The sequence below is a fragment of the Prionailurus viverrinus genome, chromosome E3, assembly GCF_022837055.1.
Source record: "Prionailurus viverrinus isolate Anna chromosome E3, UM_Priviv_1.0, whole genome shotgun sequence".
NCBI classification, from domain to species: domain Eukaryota; kingdom Metazoa; phylum Chordata; class Mammalia; order Carnivora; family Felidae; genus Prionailurus; species Prionailurus viverrinus.
The window spans coordinates 25544060-25563676 of NC_062576.1; the positions used below are offsets into that span (position 1 = coordinate 25544060).

Consider the following 19617-nt stretch of genomic DNA (forward strand, 5'->3'; position numbering starts at 1 on the left):
AAACGTGGGAGGCGGGACTAAGAGAGGCCGTCGCACACACAAGACGAAAGCAGCTGGCGTCAGCAGAGGTGAGGAAGCCTGGAATAGAGGAGAAAGCTGTTTCTCGCTAGCCTTGGTTCTCACGCGCCATGGCGGCCCCCGTCCAGCAGCCTCCTCAGTCTAGCGGTGGAAAGCGCAAAGGGAAAGCTCAGTATGTGCAGGCCAAGCGGGCGCGGCGCTGCGACGGCGGTGGGCCACGGCAGCTGGAACCCGGGCTACAGGGCATTCTCATTACCTGCAACATGAACGAGCGCAAGTGCGTGGAGGAGGCCTACAGTCTGCTCAACGAATACGGCGACGACATGTACGGGCCGGAAAAGGTACGAGCCCCAGAGAGGGTAAGCGGGCCTGTTGAGAAAAGAAAGGCATGCAGGAAGGCCGCCTGTCTTCTACGCGTGCGCGAGTTTTGTGGCCTGGTCTGTGTTCCCGCCTTCTCGCGGAGTCTGAGTTGTAGATCGCTGCCGGGTCGCTGTAGATCGCTGCTTGAAAAGCTTGCCCATTTGAGGGGTTTTTCCCGTTATTAATCACAGGGGCTCCTGTTTATAGATTGCTTCTGAGATCCATGTGTTGTGTTTCTGAAGCCCTCAAAGAAACGTTTATTTCTTACGGTAGACTTGTGAAGTAATATTCACGAGGACACTGGAGCTCAAGTAGGTTAAGTAAACGGTCCAAATTCACAGGGGAAACTTCATTGGTCGTCATAGTTTTTATATATCTTACCACCATCTTTACGCCATGGTTGTAATAATTGTCCTAAGCATTGTGTCTGAAATAGTGGGTTTAGTACTAGTGCTAGTTATTTCTCAAATGCACGTGTAAATACATTTTAAAAAGCAAAAATTTTTGTACCAATTCCATCTAAGATCTAATTGTCTCGACACAGTTTGGAAATCTTTATATTATTGGCATAAGATCTGGACTAATACAGAAACACCTGAATTAATTAAAAGGGGGAGGATAGATAATACAGAGGGGATTTGGATTCAAGTACTGTTATTTACTAGATCTACGGCATGGGTGTATTATTTAATTCTGCTGAGCTAGATAAAAAAGAATAAATGATAGTATATTTAATGTTGGCTGACAAGTTGCTTATGTATATAAATACATCCTGATAAATAATAAAGGTTCCATAAATGGGTATAATTATTACTGGTGCCTGACTGGCAAGCTCCATTGGTGGGGCAGAGAACTAGGCAACAAGTTAGTGTCCTGTCTCCACTGGTGTCTTGAGCAAATTCTCAAACTATTTTTGTTCCCTCTTCCTTAGTAGAATAGAAATAAGGGTTTTTAATGCCATAACAGGTTGGTCTAATCTCACCAAAAGGAGACTGTCTCATTAGGTACAAAGATATCTAGTGATGGGATTTAAGGTTTACCTTGAAGTAATTCATTTGGTGAGCACATTTCCCTGTGTCCCAGAGTGTCAAGATGTTTTTGAAAGCATTTTCAAATTATATGTACCCCAGTCTGAAGGAACTTCCTTTTTCCTCTACATTTTGTAGGGAGTGATGTGTCAGTTTCTTAATAAAAAGCTTTATTGTCAGTATTGATCATCTGCCACTGGAGGTTTCACATAAATATATAGTTCTAGCTTTTAACATGAGCTGTTTTGGCATTTTTGCTCATTAATTTTATACAGTTTACAGACAAAGATCAGCAGCCCTCTGGAAGTGAGGGAGAAGATGATGATATGGAGGCTGCCTTGAAGAAAGAAGTTGGTGACATTAAAGCATCTACGGAGATGAAGCTAAGAAGATTCCAATCAGTGGAGAGTGGAGCAAATAACGTAGTCTTCATCAGGACACTTGGGATAGGTGTGCCTAATAAGCCTTAAGATTATTGAGCCTATAATATCTAGACATCTCCTTGTCTTAGTGAACACTGCCTAAAAAGTGGCTTCATGGTCACGGCTCAGTTAATAATTTGATTGATCTTCTTCACACTGTTTTAGCACTAAGCATATGGAAAGGTAGAATGGTGTGGTGAACATAACATTGGCTTAAGAGTGGAAACCTGGCTTTGCCACTTTCTTTGCGTGTAACTTTAGGTGAAACAAGAGTACGAGTTCTGTCTAAAAGAAGCAGCTGCTATTCAGCTCCAGCCAATTTGGAATGAGTTTAGCCATCTGGAATGTAGTCCTAATAGAGGCAGGTCTTTTGATTTTTGGAAAGAAGGTGGAAATCTGGAGAAGTTTGTAGATTTTTTAATGTAGTTAACTAATTTAAAAGTATTGAAAACACTGAGTAGCCCCAAATAGACTTGTATGTCGTCAGGATGTGGCCTAAGGATCATATGATGATTTTGTGTAATTCATGGTCTTGGGGCTCCTCTGAGTTCTGAGATCTGGATTTTTGTACAAATTTGATCAATGGATGAGTTGAATGTGTGGTTTTTAAGTTTATTTATATTTGGAGAGAGTGAGTAGGGGAGGGGCAGAGAGAGATGGAAAGAGAGAATCCCAAGCAGGCTCCATGCTCAACTCAGAGCCCCAGACAGGGCTCGATCCCATGACAGTGAGATCATGCCCTGAGTTGAAATCAAGAGTCAGATGCTTCACCTGCTGAGCCACCCAGACACCCCTGAATTAAATCTTTTAAAGTGACTTGCAGGGGCGCCTGGGTGGCGCAGTCGGTTAAGCGTCCGACTTCAGCCAGGTCACAATCTCGCGGTCCGTGAGTTCGAGCCCCGCGTCAGGCTCTGGGCTGATGGCTCAGAGCCTGGAGGCTGTTTCCGATTCTGTGTCTCCCTCTCTCTCTGCCCCTCCCCCGTTCATGCTCTGTCTCTCTCTGTCCCAAAAATAAATAAACGTTGAAAAAAAAAAAAAATAAAGTGACTTGCAGATTTTGTTTTGTTTATTATTGTAAAAAAAAAAAACAAAACGAAAACACTGCTGTTTAATAACAATATGTTGGTAGTTGCTCTTGTTATAGGAAAACAATATGGTCTTATTTGGACAAGTCAGACATCACAAAAATGTTAACTCCAGTGTCTTCATGAACCGATGTTTTTAGTGAAAGCAGTAGTAATGCTGAAGAGTTAACATTAGATATAGTAGTAATCATAGGCAGTGAAGAAAGTTGGAAAAACTGTTTGATTAGACTTATTAATGTTCATCATGATGATTTCTTCTATACTGTTGATGTAGGTTGCTGACAATGAAAATTCATTTTGGACAGTTTGAAGAGGTTTTAAAATGTCTGAGAGCTTGTATTCTTGTTCTTTTTTTGCTGATTTTTTTCTTTTCTTTCAGAACCTGAGAAATTGGTACATCATATTCTTCAGGATATGTATAAAACCAAGAAGAAGAAGACTCGGGTTATTCTACGAATGTTACCTATTTCGGGCACATGCAAGGCTTTCTTAGAAGACATGAAAAAATATGCAGAAACATTTTTGGAACCCTGGTTTAAAGCTCCAAACAAAGGGACATTTCAGATTGTATATAAATCTCGAAATAACAGCCACATGAATAGAGAAGAAGTTATCAAAGAATTGGCAGGTATGTTTCTTTTAGTGATTTTACATTCGTATGTAATAGTAAATACTTGTTTTTTTTTTTTTTTTTTAAATTTTTTTTTTCAACGTTTATTTATTTTTGGGACAGAGAGAGACAGAGCATGAACGGGGGAGGGGCAGAGAGAGAGGGAGACACAGAATCGGAAACAGGCTCCAGGCTCCGAGCCATCAGCCCAGAGCCCGACGCGGGGCTCGAACTCACGGACCGCGAGATCGTGACCTGGCTGAAGTCGGACGCTTAACCGACTGCGCCACCCAGGGGCCCCAGTAAATACTTGTTTTTAGGAATTTTTTTTTAAGATTTAAGGCTTATATTTTTGGATATAAAACAAGTATATTAAAATGTCCTTAAAATAAGGGCGCATGGTTGGCTCAGCTGGTAGAGCATGTGACTCTTGATCTCAGGGTTGTGAGCTCGAGCCCCACATTGGGGACAGAGATTACTTTAAAAAAAAAAAAAAAGTCCTTAAAATAATATCAGACCTAACAGACTTGGATATGAAACTTTCTGGTAGTTAGATATTAAATCTTCCAAATCAAGATTGAATTTTCTTTGGAAAAAAAATTACTCTGATTAAATATTTCAGGATTTTATTTGTATTTATTTATTGAAAGAGTTCACAGAGTTTGACTGAGGTCCATGTAGAAGCATAGACTAGTATGTATATTGCTTTTAACAAGTCCCAAATGGAAAGATGAAAGATTGTGTTTGTATCTGTCAAGCTTCATGGTACCCTTCTTCCTCTAAGTGTTTCCCTATTCTTTTTGTTACAGGAATAGTAGGCAGCCTCAATTCGGAAAATAAAGTGGATCTTACCAATCCACAGTACACAGTGGTAGTAGAAATCATTAAAGCTGTCTGTTGCCTGAGTGTTGTGACAGATTACATGTTGTTCAGGAAGTATAATCTCCAGGAGGTGGTTAAGAGTGCTAAGGACCCATCACAGCTTAACCCAAAGCAGCCAGCACAAGCAGGAAATGGGAAAGAAGCTAAATTGGAATCTGGTGACAAATCAAATCAAAATGACCCAGCAGAAGGAAAAAATAACCAGCAAGTGGTACCAGAAAATAATGAGGAGCTGGGGCACACAAAACCAAGATCTGAGACACAGGTGGTGAGTGAGGGAGGAGCTAATCCTGAACTTGAAAGTCAAGTCACAGAAGGATCTCAGCCAAATGAAAATGACCTCTCATAGAGAAAAAAAAAATCACTTGATGTTGCAGGTAGGTTTCTCTGGTGGCATTTGGTGAGATGTTGGTAGGATTCTGTATAAAATTGTGACTGAAAATACAGGTTTTGAACTTTGTATGTTGCATAATGCTGTACTCACAATAGCGAACAGTGATTGAGCAGCTCCATTAACAGTTATGTTGGAGATCTTTTCAGCCCCATGTGCCAGGTGCAGTTTGGCTTGTGTGAATTTTGTTTAGCTGGGAGAAACTGTGGATAATTGGTGAGCACTTGCATGGAGGGGAGGGTGACAGGAGGCTAATGTTGGGCTCTCCCTCATGATTACTTTCCCCAGCCTCCCTTTCTGCACTGCCATCTAACTTACTGGAGTAAACAAACTCTGTAAGAGACACTCCTAGGGAAATTAGCATTCTAAGGAAGGAATTTTTACATGTTGCAACTCATCTGTCCCCTGTCACTTTGTTGTAAACATTGCAAAAACATGGGTCTTCTAGGTGAGAAGTGAATTGTTTTTTGTGAAGTTTTTGTATTTTTTTGTGATTCTTAGAGTTACTTTGTAACTCTTAGTTACTATGGCAGATTTTATATTTTATTAACATTTGTTAAACAAATCTGATGTTCCAGTGCTGCAATTTTTGAGGTCATGGTGTAAGATAGAAGAGGACCATTCTAGGCATAGAAATACAGACATTTCTGTTGAGGTTAGTGATGAAGAATTAGTCTTCTGTGGTACTTTGGTATGCCAGTGCAACAAGGGACACAAATTCTTTCTTTACAGTGAAAGCTACTTTTCAGTGATCTTACGGATTTACAATCCAAGCTGTTGTCTTCCATTGTACATTGTGGAATGCAACTTACAAACCTAGCATTTGCTCTAGCAATTGTAACTATAAATCATAGCCATTTGATAAGTAAAGATGTTAATTATTTTAAATGGCACCTGGAATATCAAAACAGTAAACTTTGTTTAAAAAAGTCACATTCAGGGGCACCTGACTGGCTCAGTTTATAGAGCATGTGACCCTTGATCTCGGGGTTGTAGGTTTGAGCCCCCTGTTGGGTGTAGAGATTGCTTAAAAATAAAATCTTAAAAAAACAAAAAATCACATTCAGTAAAAGGTTTAGAAAGCAAAATTTTAGTAGCAGCATTATATTAGAAAAATTTAATAATAATAATACCAATGTAATAATACCAATATAACATTAAAATGTGAGGGCAAGAAGCAGTATAAGAAATTGAAAAGCCTTCACTTTCAGTTTAATAAATTGATTTATGTCTCCTGATACTAAAGAGGTTTGGGTAATTAACTGAAAAGCAGCCGCTTCTCTGTCTGGGTTGATGAGTCAACAGATTCCATGAATATTTGTCCTACTATAGCCTTGGTAAGGTTGGTGAATGATGACAAAATTCAAGAAAGCTTGTTCTGCTGCGAGGAGCCTCTCAAAACAAAGGCAATATAAATTTAATGGTCTTTATAACTGAAGACTGAAGGTCTGTCATCTCTACTCCTGGTGCTCATCCTTGGCTCCATGACCAGTTTTGCCTCATTCTGGTAAAAGGAAATGTTGACATTCATGTTATAGCACACTGCTTTCTTCCCAGAGAGGTGCTGATATAAAACACTTGGAGTTGAAATGAAGAAAGTTCTGGATAATGCTGCAGAAATGGTTAACTTTATTAAAGACCCATTTATGCAGGAATGTTTAAAAATAAATAAAGCTCAAATCTGAACAAAGAGCATATAAATCTACATACAGAAATCTAGTGGCTTGTCAGAAGAGTTCTCAACAGGATATTTGAGTTGAAAGGTCAATTGCCAGAGTACTTACAAGAAAATATTAGGCCAGATTTTGCAGAGTGCTTTGGAGATGAAGGATGGCTAAGACACTAGTCTATTTAGCAGACATTTTTTTTTTTTTTTTTTTTAATCACATGAACAAACAAGTTCCTGCAAGGTCCTGGAGAAAATGTATTTTCTTAAAAGTGATAAGATTCTTGGATTGATAACTGACTCGTTGGAACAGTCACATCGCCAAAGGAACTCTTGAAGTTTCCACACCCACTTGGGCATGAGAGTGAAGAAAAGATAGCAACGAGTCTGAGGCCTTAACTAAAACTCTCTGTGAAGAACTGCAAAACCAAATAGCCTTTCCCCTCCTTTTCTCAACACCTGTGTATGACTAGGTGCGAAATCCCTTCTCTGAATCTCAGCCTGAAATTTTGTCCAGGAGAAGAGAAAGAACTCTCTGAGTCATAGTCTGATAGTTCAGGATTTCTGTGAAATAAGAGTATTAAACTTAGTGCTGACACTCACATGCCATGAAACTTAATTTGAAAGTTTTTTCAAGGTTTCCCCCAGGGTAAAACTACTGAAAAAAACTGGAAGAGACTCACCAAAGAGGGCTGCATAAGAAGTCCAGGTTGAAAATAAATATTAAGAGGCTGTGAAATTCACTTTTAGATGGGTTTATTTTTAAGTTTTAAAAAGTTCATAAGTATTATAAATGTTGAGTCTTCCTTCACCAACGTCTATGTCTGTTTAATGGCCAGGGAATGTGGTAATGTATTTTTATCCTTCTAAACTAGTGGTCCTGCTTGGTAAACCAGACTAGAAGGATTAGGGAGGGGAAAAGACTATAGATTGGACCTTGGTAATGCAGATGAGGCTGCAAGTCCTTCTAGATCTTTAGATATTTAGAGTGTTAACTCTTAGTAGGTTGAGATCATTTTAAAAGGATGATCAGAGCATTTTAACTGTCACGGAGGATAGGATTTTGGTGCCTTCATCAGACTTGCTCCAAGACAAAGACACTTTTATTTTGATAGTGCAAGACTTTGGGACTCTGGGAATAAAATTGGCCACATGCTTACAGAACATCTAAGTTTGTGGAACTGGGTTCCTTTTACTTTGTGAAAGCTGCTACTCTACAGAAAGATTTTGATTTAGTAGTTTGTTTTTAATCCTCTTGTATTTATTTTTATTTGGTAAGACCTTCGACAAAAGCTATTCTTTCCAGCTGTAAAGCACTGTGTTCTGTTGGAATCTGATTTCATTCATTGATGCATTTTCAGGTTTCATAACTTTATTGTCACTGACTTTTGAGCATGTTGCTTTATAAGTGACAAGATACCAGGGTGGAAATTGAGTGTTGTTTTTTTTTTTTTTCCATTTAATTTTTGTTTTTGTTTTTGTTTTTAAGTTACGTCAGCTAAAAAAAACTCCAGTGTTGTGGTTTAGTAAATTTGTTTTGCTTTGTGGAGGATAGGGTGTTATACTTGGTATTTTGAGACATGTTTGCTTAAGGCTAAACATGATTTCTAAATGTTCTTTTTATTTGTATTTTGCTTTTGTTATGGCCAGATATTTAGCTTGTTTTTCATAGTTTATGATATTTTCAGAAAAATCAAAATAAATTTGTTCCCTAAAGATTGGTGTTCTGTGCTTTTTCTTTCTTTCTTTCTTCCTCTTAGTAAATCTCTTGATTTATGTGTGTGTGTGTGTGTGTGTGTGTATACACATACATATGTATAATATATATATAATTTTTTTTTAATGTTTATTTTTTTTGAGAGAGATAGAGTGTGAGCAGGGCAGGGGCAGAGAGAGAGGGAGACACAGAATCTGAAGCAGGCTCTGGGCTCTGAGCTGTCAGCACAGAGCCCAACGCAGGGCTGTGGGGCTCAAACTCATGAAAGGTGAGATAATGGCCTGAGCTGAAGTCGGATGCTTAACCAACCGAGCCACCTAAGTGCCCCATAAATCTCTTGATTTATAATAGATACCTCATAAAAGATGTTTTTATGTCAAATTATACATTGTCCTAAAATATAAATCATTTTTATAAATGATTATATAAAAAAAGATATAAAACATTTAATAATTGCTCTTGAATAATTACTCTTATTAAGTAATCCAAACTTTAGATATTTTGCAGCGAATTTGCTTCAAAAGGAGGTATAGTAATACAGTAGTCAATTAAATGCACTTATTTGGTTTTTGGATTATTTATATTCCTTATTTTAATATTAATATTAAAATATAAACTAATAAAATTAAATTAATATTATAAAATATTAATATTTTAAAGAACTAATAAAAAGATCTTAGAAATTATTATTTTTAGATTTATTTATTTTTGAGAGAGAGCATGAGCAGGGGTGAGGCAGAGAGAATGGGGGACAGAGGATCAAAGTGGGCTCCACATTGACAGCAGAGAGCCCAATGTGGGGCTAGAACTAACAAACTGCGAGACCATGACCTGAACCGAAGTTGGATGCTCAACCAACTGAATCACCCAAGCACCTTGAAGAAATTCAGTCTTGAACTTTTAGAATAGTTCTAATCTTTACTTTGGCTTAATCATTCACAAGATAATTCAATGTCCACTGTGCTTTTCTAAGTAATTATTTGCTATTTTAAACCCTTGCAAATCATTAAAAGCATTGCCTTTGTCAGTTTGGTCATTATAGCAGTTTTCTTCCCAAATGTTTTTAGATTTTCATTTATTTTTTGGCTAATTGCAAAACAAAAAATTGAGTTTTTCAACCAGGAAAAATCTTCAGCATTTTAAGAGACTAATCACTAAATTGTTAGGAAGCAAGGACTAAAAGCAGCCCTATTAACAACTTAATGCCATCGTCTCTTATCAGGCTATGTTCTACCCCATTCATGGTCTCTCAGAACGTTGCGTTTGATTTTCCCAGTGATTGTCTTTGGGAGTTCTGGAACAAATTCCACCTAATTAACAGAAACACATTATGAGACACTTGATTCCATTTTGACAATCCCAGCTGTCAGTACAATAGGGAAAGCTTTCATGCAACTCTAGCATGGAGTTTAAGTCTAGGGGTTGTCTTCGTCCACCAAGCTCATTGAAATTCTTGTGTTTATATAGTAAAGTTGACAATGGAGCTCCATCATGGGTTTTTAGTGCAAAGGCTGTGTGCTTTGTCAGAAGAATATAATAATTCCTTTACTCCTAAGTTCAATTGGACCTAGGCCTCCACTACCCCAGGGAAATAGAGGCCACACCTAAATGCACAAGGAAACAAGTTAATTCTTGGGGTTTGGGCTTTTAAGAACTGGGTCCTGCAGTTTCTGAGGGAGATTTTTGAGAGAGAATTTTGAGTACACACAATTTTCCCCTTATGTCCATGGTAAATCCTCTTCGTTTCCCTTCCTCAAGATGTAACTATTGTATTTTAAAATTTTCTCAAATAACATTTCTGAAAATCAACTGCCATGGATTTAGTAAATTTAATGGAGAAAATGTAACTATTCTTAAAGTTAACTACCTTTTGGTTGAAATACCAACTGAAATGGAATTCTCATGTTAAGGATCAATATCAACCAATAGTATTCTGGGATGAGAAGGAAGGAAGTTGCAGTGCCATCTCTATGTTTTTATATAGAATTATTTTTTTAATTAAAATTTTAAAAAAATATTTATTTTGGGGAGATAGAGTGCAAGCAGGGGAGGGGCAGAGAGAGACACACACACAGAATTTGAGGCAAGCTCCAGGCTCCAAGCTGTCAGCAAAGAACCTGACGCAGGTGTCAAACCCACAAAGTGCAGGATCATGACCTGGGCTGAAGGCGGACGCCCAACCACCTGAGCCACCCAGGCACCCTTTTATAGAATTATTCTTAAATCCTCCCTTGAAGAAGAAGGTCTCAGGAAAGATTCCACAGTTTCTTCGGATAGTATATATATATTTTTCTAAGCCTTAAGTTTGGTCAGTTTGATACTAAAGCCCTGTGCTTTGAATTTGTAAGGGTATTATGGATCAAGAGTGCCATGATTGTTGAATTAGGTGCTGTTTTCATTTTTTAAAAACATTTTTTAAAGTTTATTAGAGAGAGAGCACGAGACAGGGAGGGGCAGAAAGAAAGGGAGAGAGAGAATCCCAAGTAGGTTCCATGCTCAACGTGGAGCCTTGGGGCTGTATCTCATAACTGTGAGATCATGACTTGAGCCGAGATAATGACTTGAGCTGAAATCAAGAATAGGATGTTTAACTGACCAAGTCACCCAGGTGTGTCCAGGTGGTTTTTAAAATCAATTTGCCAGTATTTTTTTTTTTTTCTCATGGAATGGGGCTGATTAGTCTTAAAAGGGTCCTTAGTAGTTACTCAGTATTGCAGAGTTGATCAAAGCTAGTTTATCAAATATTTGAAAATAAATTTTCTAAAGCAAAATTGTTAGGGCAAAACAAGTTGAAATAGGTATCCTCTGCTTACATACTGAGCAAACATAAAGTCACAAGCTAATAAACTCTATGTACTTACTACCTTAGACCCTTGTTTGGTAATACATTAACTTTTGGGCAAAAATACTTGCCTTTCTTGGATATTTGTAAGGTGCAGTTGATTTTTTCACATGATCCTGAAGTTCAAGAGTTAATTTCTCTGGGTTGGATGATTTAAAGGGTGCAGATAAGACAACAAAAGCTTTCACTACCTGCAGGAGAAAAGTGCATTTATATTGATGTTTGTTTTTCAGACATATCAAGAGTTTGGAGCCAATGCTGAACACAGGTATTTGTAATTAACAGGAGCTTGAGTGATGAATGCAAATCCAGAGATCACCTCTGAACAGAGCTTGGATTACAAATGAGGTTTTGAGATCTAATTCCAGACAAATGGTTTCTGAGTGTGAGGAGTGCAGTGTTTCATTAAGGGTAAAGGTTGAGTTTTATTTACATGTCCACATGTATTTGACATTTCAGTCAGACTAATCCTAATAGGCAATCCTTGATTTACCGATAACCACTTATTTCAAACCTACACTGTTAGAAACATGCAGTAGGGGGGACAAATGGAGTTCCCAGAGAATACAGTTTGAAAGGGGTTTGGGGAGGCTTAGTGGAGGGATTTTGTATGCTGGGGTATGAACTCTCAGGAAGGATTGGTCTACCTCTGAATATTTTTTTTGCTTCTCTTTGGAATACCATGCAAAACTCACTAATTAATTATTGAAGTTAGTTAAGTATAAATTATTAATTATTCCTACATTGATTCTAGTTGGTATTTACTTCTAATGTTCACCTGAAATCAGCTCTATTGAGAGCTCTATGGTAGCAGGAGGAAAATACTTTGAAGAATGGAATTCATTGAATGGGGAAGTGGTACAAGAGGTTTGAGTGTGGGATCCATAGAGTCACTGCCATTCAGGCAGTAGAGAAAGAGATGTGGGAGGATGCTGATACAGAAACTGATTTTGGAATTTTGCTACTTACTCTATTAGAAATTTCCTCAAGGAAAGGAAAAGTCTCCCTTTCATACTACATGGCTTCCTCCTAAACCTAAGGTTATTCCTGTCATTCCCCAGATTCCCTTTAATAGGTTGAAAGTAGGCTTGTTGGACTTGTTTGGGAACCTGGCCACAACATCCTATTTGCGTTGTTCCTGTAATGAAATGTATTTTGATTTCCGTGACAATAGTACATACAGTAGAATCTGCTGTTTTTTCTTCTGTAGCATCTCTTCCTCTTTTAGTAACAGTACCCTGAGTTTCCTACGGAGCATTACCCTAACTTCTCTCTCTAGTGGTGTTGACAATAACTCCTACCTCCAGTGACCGGCATATGATCCAGGTCTGGCCAGTGAGCATATACCATTCCCTGGACCACGTTGGTTGGATATGTGATCTAAGATAGGCAAATACTATTCTGGGAGTTGCTTGAAACTGGTGGAAAGGGAGCTGTCTCTTTTCCTGGTTGTTAAGCTGTGTGCATTTGGAGTGGTTGCTGTCAAGTAGGAAGAACCTTTCCAAATGGAACCAACCTAAAGAACAACAGCCAAGAGATGGAGAGAGACGGTTTTGCTAACTTCACATGAACCCTTGGATGTAGCTGTACCTGAAGACCTCACTTATGTGTGAGCCAGTAAATTCCTTTTTTTAAAAACTTAAGTCAGTTTGAGTTGAGTTTCTGTCATTTGCCTCTAAAAGAATGCTAATACATCCCCTTTGAGATGCAACTCATTTGTAAAGTTGATTGCCCAGTATACATTTTTGGCACATGTGCTTCATAATAAGAAGTACATAACTACTCCTGATTCACTCCTTAACATGGTCAAATGGATAGAACTTGAAAATATGAAATTGCTACATTAATGACATTCACTCTACCTCTCCTCTGATTGGATCTGGACTACTGACAACAGCTGATTCAACAACTGCTGGGTGCTCGATTAGTGCACTCTCCACTTCAAATGGCCCAATACGGTACCTGGAAGAGGAAAAGAAGCCCTTGGTCACTACACCACCCAATAGATCTCCCCTGAAAATCAATTACTTCCTAAGAGTAAGAGTAGCAAATATACAAACCCAGAGGATATGATGACATCATCAGCTCTACCAACAAACCAGAAATACCCATCACTGTCCATCACTCCTCTGTCTCCAGTGACATAAAAATTCCCTCTTATCGTGGCAGCGGTTTTCTCTGGATTGTCCTAGGAATCAAAGATGACTCTTGGTCAGAATAGGCAAAGGGCTATGGCACCCATGGAGTGACTTGTACATTGTGCATTCTATTTCTAAAAGAAATTAATTTAAAGAAATGTAATTCCTAGTGTAGAATACAAAAGGTTCAAGAATATAATAAAAAGTAAACCCCTCTTCCACCTCTACCACTCCCTATCACTCCCTCCCTGCCCTCTGCAGCCTGCCTAGTTGTCTTTTCTGAGGACACTCACTGCAACTGGTTTCTTACACATAGAATTTAATCTTTGCACAACTCCTAGGAGATAGATGATATTCTCCCCATTTTGCAGTTGATGAAATAGACTTGGATTTTGTGACTTGCCCAAATTTACACAGCAACACGTGATGGATATGAAATCTGGACCCAAGTCTGTATGATTCCCTGTACCACCTTTTCTATTAAAGGGTGACTAGCATATTTTACATTCTTGTACCACATATTCAGAGAAGAAACAGAAAGGCCGTGTAGTCTGTAGTCTGAGGGCAATTTCCCCTTCTTTGCCAGGTGGTAGGACGTTGCCATTTTCATCTATAATCTAGAATGAAAGAAACAATTTAGGTTCCTAAATTTGTTTTTTTTACAGTGTGAAAACAGGTTATAAATAGTTGTACAATGACTAGTAGAAAACTGTAAAAAAAGTTTTTTCCTTATTGAAACAGATATTACTGACCTGGACATCATAGGGCTGTACTGCTTTGCCCATTGAGCCCGGTTTAATTTCTTGTCCTTTCTGATTGGCACAAATTATTCCCTGTTGAGAGAACATGTTTTATATAAGGATGTAAAAATTCAATTTCTGTAGCTATTTATATCATGACAATAAAACATAAGACTCAGTATTGACTGATTTTCCCAGTTATACACACACACACACACACACACACACACACACACACACGTACACATACACACATGCACATTATTTTAGATCAGTGCTTCTCAAACATAAGCGTGTACCAGAGTCACCTGGAGCATTCATTTTTCAAGCACAGATTTCCAGGCACCATCTCAGAGTTTCTGATTCAGTAGGTCTGGCCAGGTGGGGTGTCTGATAATTTGAATTGCTACCAAATTTCCACGTGCAGCTGATGCTGCTGATTTGAGGACCACACTTTGAAAACTACTCCTTAGACTAAGGATACCCCTTAGTGCACCTTGGGATAAATTCCCCACTGGGGCTCTGTGGGGTCCTCAGTGTTGCTGAGATGAGATGCTCAAATCTGACCCTCTCTGACCCCTAACACCTTTGAGACTTCTCCAGCATGGGAAGAAGGCAGGAAGACTGGAAGGAATAATCCTAATTCCCCTCTAGCCAAACCTAATTGGGCAATTCAGAGGTTTTGGTGGTTACTTGCAAGGTAAGGTATCCTGGGAAGTTCCATAAAAATTTAGAACACCAAGGGGACTCTCCAGGGGCTCAGTCTGGGGTTGAAATGTTCCCAATGTGCTAAACCTAAACTGCCCATTAAACATACCACTTCTGTCTGTCCGTAGCCCTCATACAGTTCCAGTCCAGTTTGTGCCTTCCACTGTTCCAGCACCTCGGGGTTGAGTGGCTCCCCTCCTGTCAAGCAGTGCTGTAGCTTCTTGAATTTATATCTGTAGACACAGATATAGGGTCTTTGATGGGAGAAATCTGAGTGGCTTTCACTAAAACATTATTAGTATGTTCTAGCAACAAGCAAATGAGCTAGGAAAGACAAGTAGTAGGAAAGTTTAGTCAGCAAATATTTTTGAGCACCTACTATCTTGTCAGACATGGTTGTAGGTGTGTGGGGCATGTTAGTAATTCAAATAAAATTTCCTGACAGAGCTTGCATTTTAGCAGATCATTAAAGGAGGGGAGAAGGTAGGAGAAAATACCAATAATGATCTTAAGTGCTTATTATGGGCCAAGTGATAAAACAGCTAACATTAATTAAGAACCTACTATGCTGTGAGGGCTTTAGGAGCATTCTCATAATCCTCACATCCTTATTATACAGATCAGGAACTTGAGGCTGAGAGAATATAAAGAGGTTGTTCGAGGCCTCACATATAATAAAGGGCTGAATTGACTACCCTGCACTTACCATTTGTCAAGTATCTCACCAAGTAGGCCATTTCCCTGAATTCTCTCCACAACCGCAGGAGGCAGCCCTTAATCCTCTCTTGTGGATGGAGTTAAGGAGACTTAGTAAGGTCATCTGGAGTGTCTGAGGTCACACTATCAGTAAATAGTGGAGCCCTACTTGTTTGGCTTTGGAGCTTGGTCAGCTAACCACTGGCCTTACTACTCCACTGCCCACTTTCTCAAGTGAGGAAGTCTGGAATAGCCCAGCTCCGGTGCATTGAGGTGTCAAATGGGGAGGACAGGAGTTGTGCCTATTCAAAATAATCCTGGAAAGCCCTGAACTACTCTTGAAATGTGAGCAAGATGCTTACATTCATATCTGCTTTATTTTGTTTCATAGCACTCTCCCTTCTGGGCATCCACACTTGAGGGTGCAGAGGATGGGTGAGCCTATACTACTTAAATTATTTCTCTCTTCCTTTCTCTTTTTCTTCAGGTACTCAATTTGTATTAGTTAAGTAAATATGCATTGCAAGTCCACTAGGTGTTCAGATGATTTGGATAAATTGATTATAATCTTCAAGTCATAAGACTTCATTAGCTTCTCTTCAAGACAATATGAATGCAGCTGTATTTTGGGGAGGGAGGTTGGTTCTCAGACTTCAGGGTTCTGGTTGTCCCTGGGAAAATGTTCAGTTGCCCCTAGAGGCTATCCTTAGGGGCAACTGGGAAGTGATTAGGCAATATCTGAAGACAGTTTTGATGGTTGCGAGGGAGGTTCTACTGGCATCTAGTAGGTGGAAGCCAGGCAGAATGTTGCTCAACATCCTACAGTGCACAGGACAGTCCCCGACAACACAGAATTATTCAGTCCAAATGTCACTAGTGGCAAGACTGAGGAAACCTGGGCTATCCTGCGCTGAGAAGGGGTGATGCGGGACTATAGCTTTTTTTGTGGTTCAAATGGAGATTTCTGCCCAGGTACCTCTTAAGGTCTTTTTGCACAAGCATCCGGTACACAGTGGGAGCGCTGCACAGGGTCGTGATGGGATAAGTGGTGAGCGTCTGGATGATAGAGAAAGACAGTTTCAGAAGTGGTTCATTAGAGGCCACAACCAGAGCTGATGTCTGCAACCCCTCAACGTCTATCATTAGCATGTTTTCATCTCATGATCACTACTAGGCATAAGAAAGCAAATATTTATTGTCACTAGTGACTGGATGTCCGTTGGAAACTTCCAATTATTGGGAAGAATACATATATGTTACAGTAATAGACACACACAATCAAATTCAACAAAAAGTAAATTGTCGAATTTGAGACCAACCCCAAAGTACGAACTGGTTGATTCTACCTCAGGGGTGCAAATTACCTTTCATGGTGGAATTTTGAAACCTCCTGCCCATATATTCCTGCACAGTACTCCCCCTAGATGTGAGCTAACCTACCAAAACTTTCCCAGTACTGTTTCTATAAAAGATACCAGTCCTCTCGAGTGGATTGATTAAATGCATAAGTCATTTTCCGGGCCCAGATTTGCTGGGCTCATTTTCCCTCTAGCTCCTTAAAGAAAAATAATGACATAGGCAGGTTAAATCTAGAGAGATACTCACGTTTTAGATTTCCTGTTTCTAGAGAGGTTCGACTATGCCAAGTGATAAATTGACAGTTTGTATTAAACTTAAACATTTGAGAGAAGGCTTTCAAGATGTATTTCTAGTCTCTCTGGATCATGAAAAACTTTTGATCTGTAAGTGAACATCTCTACTATGTGTAATTGCTCCCTGGATTCCAACTATTCTTAATAGGTGTAAGTGCTTATACCTAAGAATAGCGTAAAGTTTTTAGAGCACTTAAAATACACACATCTTTGTGTATTTGTGTGTATTTTAAAATACACACTATCTTTGTAAAATAAGAATAGTCTTATTTTAATCAACTTATTTAATATGTTAAATAATATAGATTAATAATATAATAATACATTAATATTATTAACATATTACTAGCATTACTATGTCTTAATATAATGTTAAATAAATTGATTAAAATAAGTATATTATGTATCTTACTTAAATACTATACAATATTTAATATTTTAATAAAATTATTATTCTTATTTTTAAAAATGCAGGTTTCAGAACTGCAAACTTAGTTTATCTACTTAGGACACTTTATTAGCCTGATGGAGAGATCCTAGTTCTTATGCTACCCAGCATTTCTGTTAAGACCCTCAAGCCATCTCGTCAGACCAGTTAGCAAAATAACAGGGTGAGTATAGCTTTTATTCACACAGGTGTGGTGTTTGTTTAATAACATGTATTTTGTTAAACATAATTGATTTTTCATGGGTGAAAAATAATTGGCCTGAATCACATCTTTCTAAAGGCTAAAGAAATGAGAGCAATCTGATACCTCAATCTAGCTGTCTCTGGCTGAAAAGGAGGGACATGCCTGATTTCAAGACAAATATTGGGTTCTGAGAATTAACAAAGTGAGAAGCTCAGGGTGAGGGGAGAATGGAAGGAGCTGCTCTGGGAGAAAGGTGACCCCACCTTTTAGTCTTCTCTACACAGGGTTTGGGATTTATCACCTATTGTTTTTGTTTCACTGAGTCAGAAACCAAAGATTTGTTTGGACTTGAGACTTCTAATCTGTTACTTAGAATCTCATGCTCAGTGGGACATTAGAAATCCTGAACAGTTTGAAGCACAAGAGTGGATTTTATGCCTGAGAGTGTTGTGGGTGTTTCCTCTCTGTTAAATACATTCAAAGGTCAAGTCCCTGGAGACTTCAGTTCTTAAAAAGGAATTATTTCCACAAGCCCAGGAAACTATATTCTGAAGAATCATTTCTCTGTAGTTTTAGAGGAGACAAGGGAGAGATGTAGCTAGAAGTCATGACTTACATCTAAGAAAGTGTCAGTGTCAAACTGGGCCATCCGATGTACAAAGACACACGCTCCCTGAAGCCAGGATGAAAACACACTGCCAATGGCAGCCTTGATCCAGCCAGTGTCAGACATGTTCCATATGATATCTGAGGACTTCAGGTCTAGCCAATACCTAAGTGATATGGAGAAGCAACAAGACCAAAAAACAACAACAACAAAAAAAAAAAAAAAAAAAAAAAACCCCAACCAAAACAAAGCTAAAGAAAGAAAGAAATCCCACAAAACAAAAAACAAAACAAAACAAAAACAAAAACAGAAAAGCAAACAAACTGGTGTCTTTGAGAACTGGCCAGAACATCAGGGGCTACAGAGAAAGATCAAAAGAAACCCGAAGGCAGGATGAGCTATTATTCTACCTCCCACTTTTGTTATTTTGTTAGAGAACTTCTTCAGAATCCTAGGTAATATGAAAATAGGGAGGCTGGGTTTGGCATGATATTCTAGGTTTGTTCATTGATGCAACAAATATTTATTGTGTAAATATATGCTAGGCACTGTTCTGCCTAGCATGGTGAGATAGACTAGATATCTGCTCTTACTTCAGCAAGACAGATAGCTAACAAGCACACAATAAAATGAATGAGTATAGATCAGTATCATAATATCAAATAGTGATAAGTGCTCTGAGGAAAATAAAACAGGTAATGTGATAGCTTTAAGATATCTAGGAAGGCCTTTCTGGGTGGGTGAGCTTCTCTGGCAATGAGAAGGAGCCAGACATACGGTTATCGAGATGTGGCCAAGGGTGATTCCTGTACATCACCCTGTGCTCATCACAAGTGCACTCCTTAATTCCCATCGCCTATTTAATGCAGAAGTTCTTGCTTGATCAGTTGGTGAGATGGTGCCATTTACTGAGCTAGGGTTGGGCAGGGGCATCAAGGGTTGTGTTTTGTAGACATTATATTGGAGAAATCCAATAACCCTCCAAGTGGTGGTGTCAGCTCAGTTGGATACACATGTGGGCAGCTCAGGGGAGAATTTAACAAAAACAGTTTTCCTCCCTACCTTCCACAAAGGGTGTACCCAATTCCAAGGCTGCTCTGAGAGTGCTGGGCCATCTTGGGAGCACCTGTGGTCCCACTGGTGAAATAAATGGCCATTGGTTCTTGACTTCCTGTTTCTACACAGCTGTGCTCTGCAGAGGCAGATCTGTAAAATATGGATCCCAACATAGTGGCTGAAGATGGCAGACCAGTTTATCTCTCTCTATATATATTTGCATATATACATATATATATATATCTTCTTGATACCAGAGAACAGTTAATAGAACAAAACCTAATCCAAAGCCTCCTTGAGAGGAAATTCTCAAGAAATCTTAAAGGGACTTTGTAGATAAGTACTAAGCTTTAACAACTCACTTGTC

General features: G+C 38.8%; 3 protein-coding genes across 6 annotated transcripts in view; 1 reads left to right on the top strand and 2 right to left on the bottom strand.

Annotated features, from left to right (window-relative positions):
* ACSM3 (acyl-CoA synthetase medium chain family member 3) overlaps nucleotides 1-971 on the bottom strand; it is a 62126-nt gene extending 61155 nt beyond the window's left edge. For all 3 annotated transcript variants that reach the window (XM_047838269.1, XM_047838270.1, XM_047838268.1), the window contains exon 1: nucleotides 275-971. The gene's annotated coding sequence lies outside the window, so the exon portion shown is untranslated. The remainder of the gene's footprint in view (nucleotides 1-274) is intronic.
* On the top strand, nucleotides 1-13253 carry THUMPD1 (THUMP domain containing 1). 2 transcript variants are annotated; one of them, XM_047838273.1, is made up of 5 exons: nucleotides 1-359; nucleotides 1682-1856; nucleotides 3293-3541; nucleotides 4333-4782; nucleotides 11255-13253. In XM_047838273.1, the coding sequence occupies exons 1-4, from the start codon at nucleotides 129-131 to the stop codon at nucleotides 4752-4754; spliced, it is 1077 nt and encodes a 358-aa protein (XP_047694229.1). In that variant the 5' UTR covers nucleotides 1-128; the 3' UTR covers nucleotides 4755-4782; nucleotides 11255-13253. The 2 variants fall into 2 exon arrangements, with proteins under 2 accessions (XP_047694229.1, XP_047694228.1); XM_047838272.1 differs by lacking the exon at nucleotides 11255-13253 and having other exon boundaries at nucleotides 2-359; nucleotides 4333-8178.
* The window catches only part of LOC125154273 (acyl-coenzyme A synthetase ACSM4, mitochondrial), a 20013-nt gene continuing 9711 nt past the window's right edge, over nucleotides 9316-19617 (bottom strand). Inside the window, exons 4-13 of the mRNA XM_047838292.1 lie at nucleotides 19257-19400; nucleotides 18204-18360; nucleotides 16280-16359; nucleotides 14717-14840; nucleotides 13912-13992; nucleotides 13675-13776; nucleotides 13082-13209; nucleotides 12884-12983; nucleotides 11093-11212; nucleotides 9316-9489 (exon numbers count right to left, since the gene is read on the bottom strand). Of these exons, the coding sequence (XP_047694248.1) occupies nucleotides 9403-9489; nucleotides 11093-11212; nucleotides 12884-12983; nucleotides 13082-13209; nucleotides 13675-13776; nucleotides 13912-13992; nucleotides 14717-14840; nucleotides 16280-16359; nucleotides 18204-18360; nucleotides 19257-19400 (1123 nt within the window). The 3' untranslated portion in view covers nucleotides 9316-9402. The remainder of the gene's footprint in view (nucleotides 9490-11092; nucleotides 11213-12883; nucleotides 12984-13081; nucleotides 13210-13674; nucleotides 13777-13911; nucleotides 13993-14716; nucleotides 14841-16279; nucleotides 16360-18203; nucleotides 18361-19256; nucleotides 19401-19617) is intronic.

Excerpts from the sequence above, each read along its gene's own strand:
- THUMPD1 (XM_047838273.1), top strand. The coding sequence starts at position 129 with ATGGCGGCCCCCGTCCAGCAGCCTCCTCAGTCTAGCGGTGGAAAGCGC. Across the intron at positions 1,857-3,292 it reads CATCAGGACACTTGGGATAG|AACCTGAGAAATTGGTACAT; the intron begins GTGTGCCTAATA and ends CTTTTCTTTCAG. Across the intron at positions 3,542-4,332 it reads AGTTATCAAAGAATTGGCAG|GAATAGTAGGCAGCCTCAAT; the intron begins GTATGTTTCTTT and ends TTTTTGTTACAG.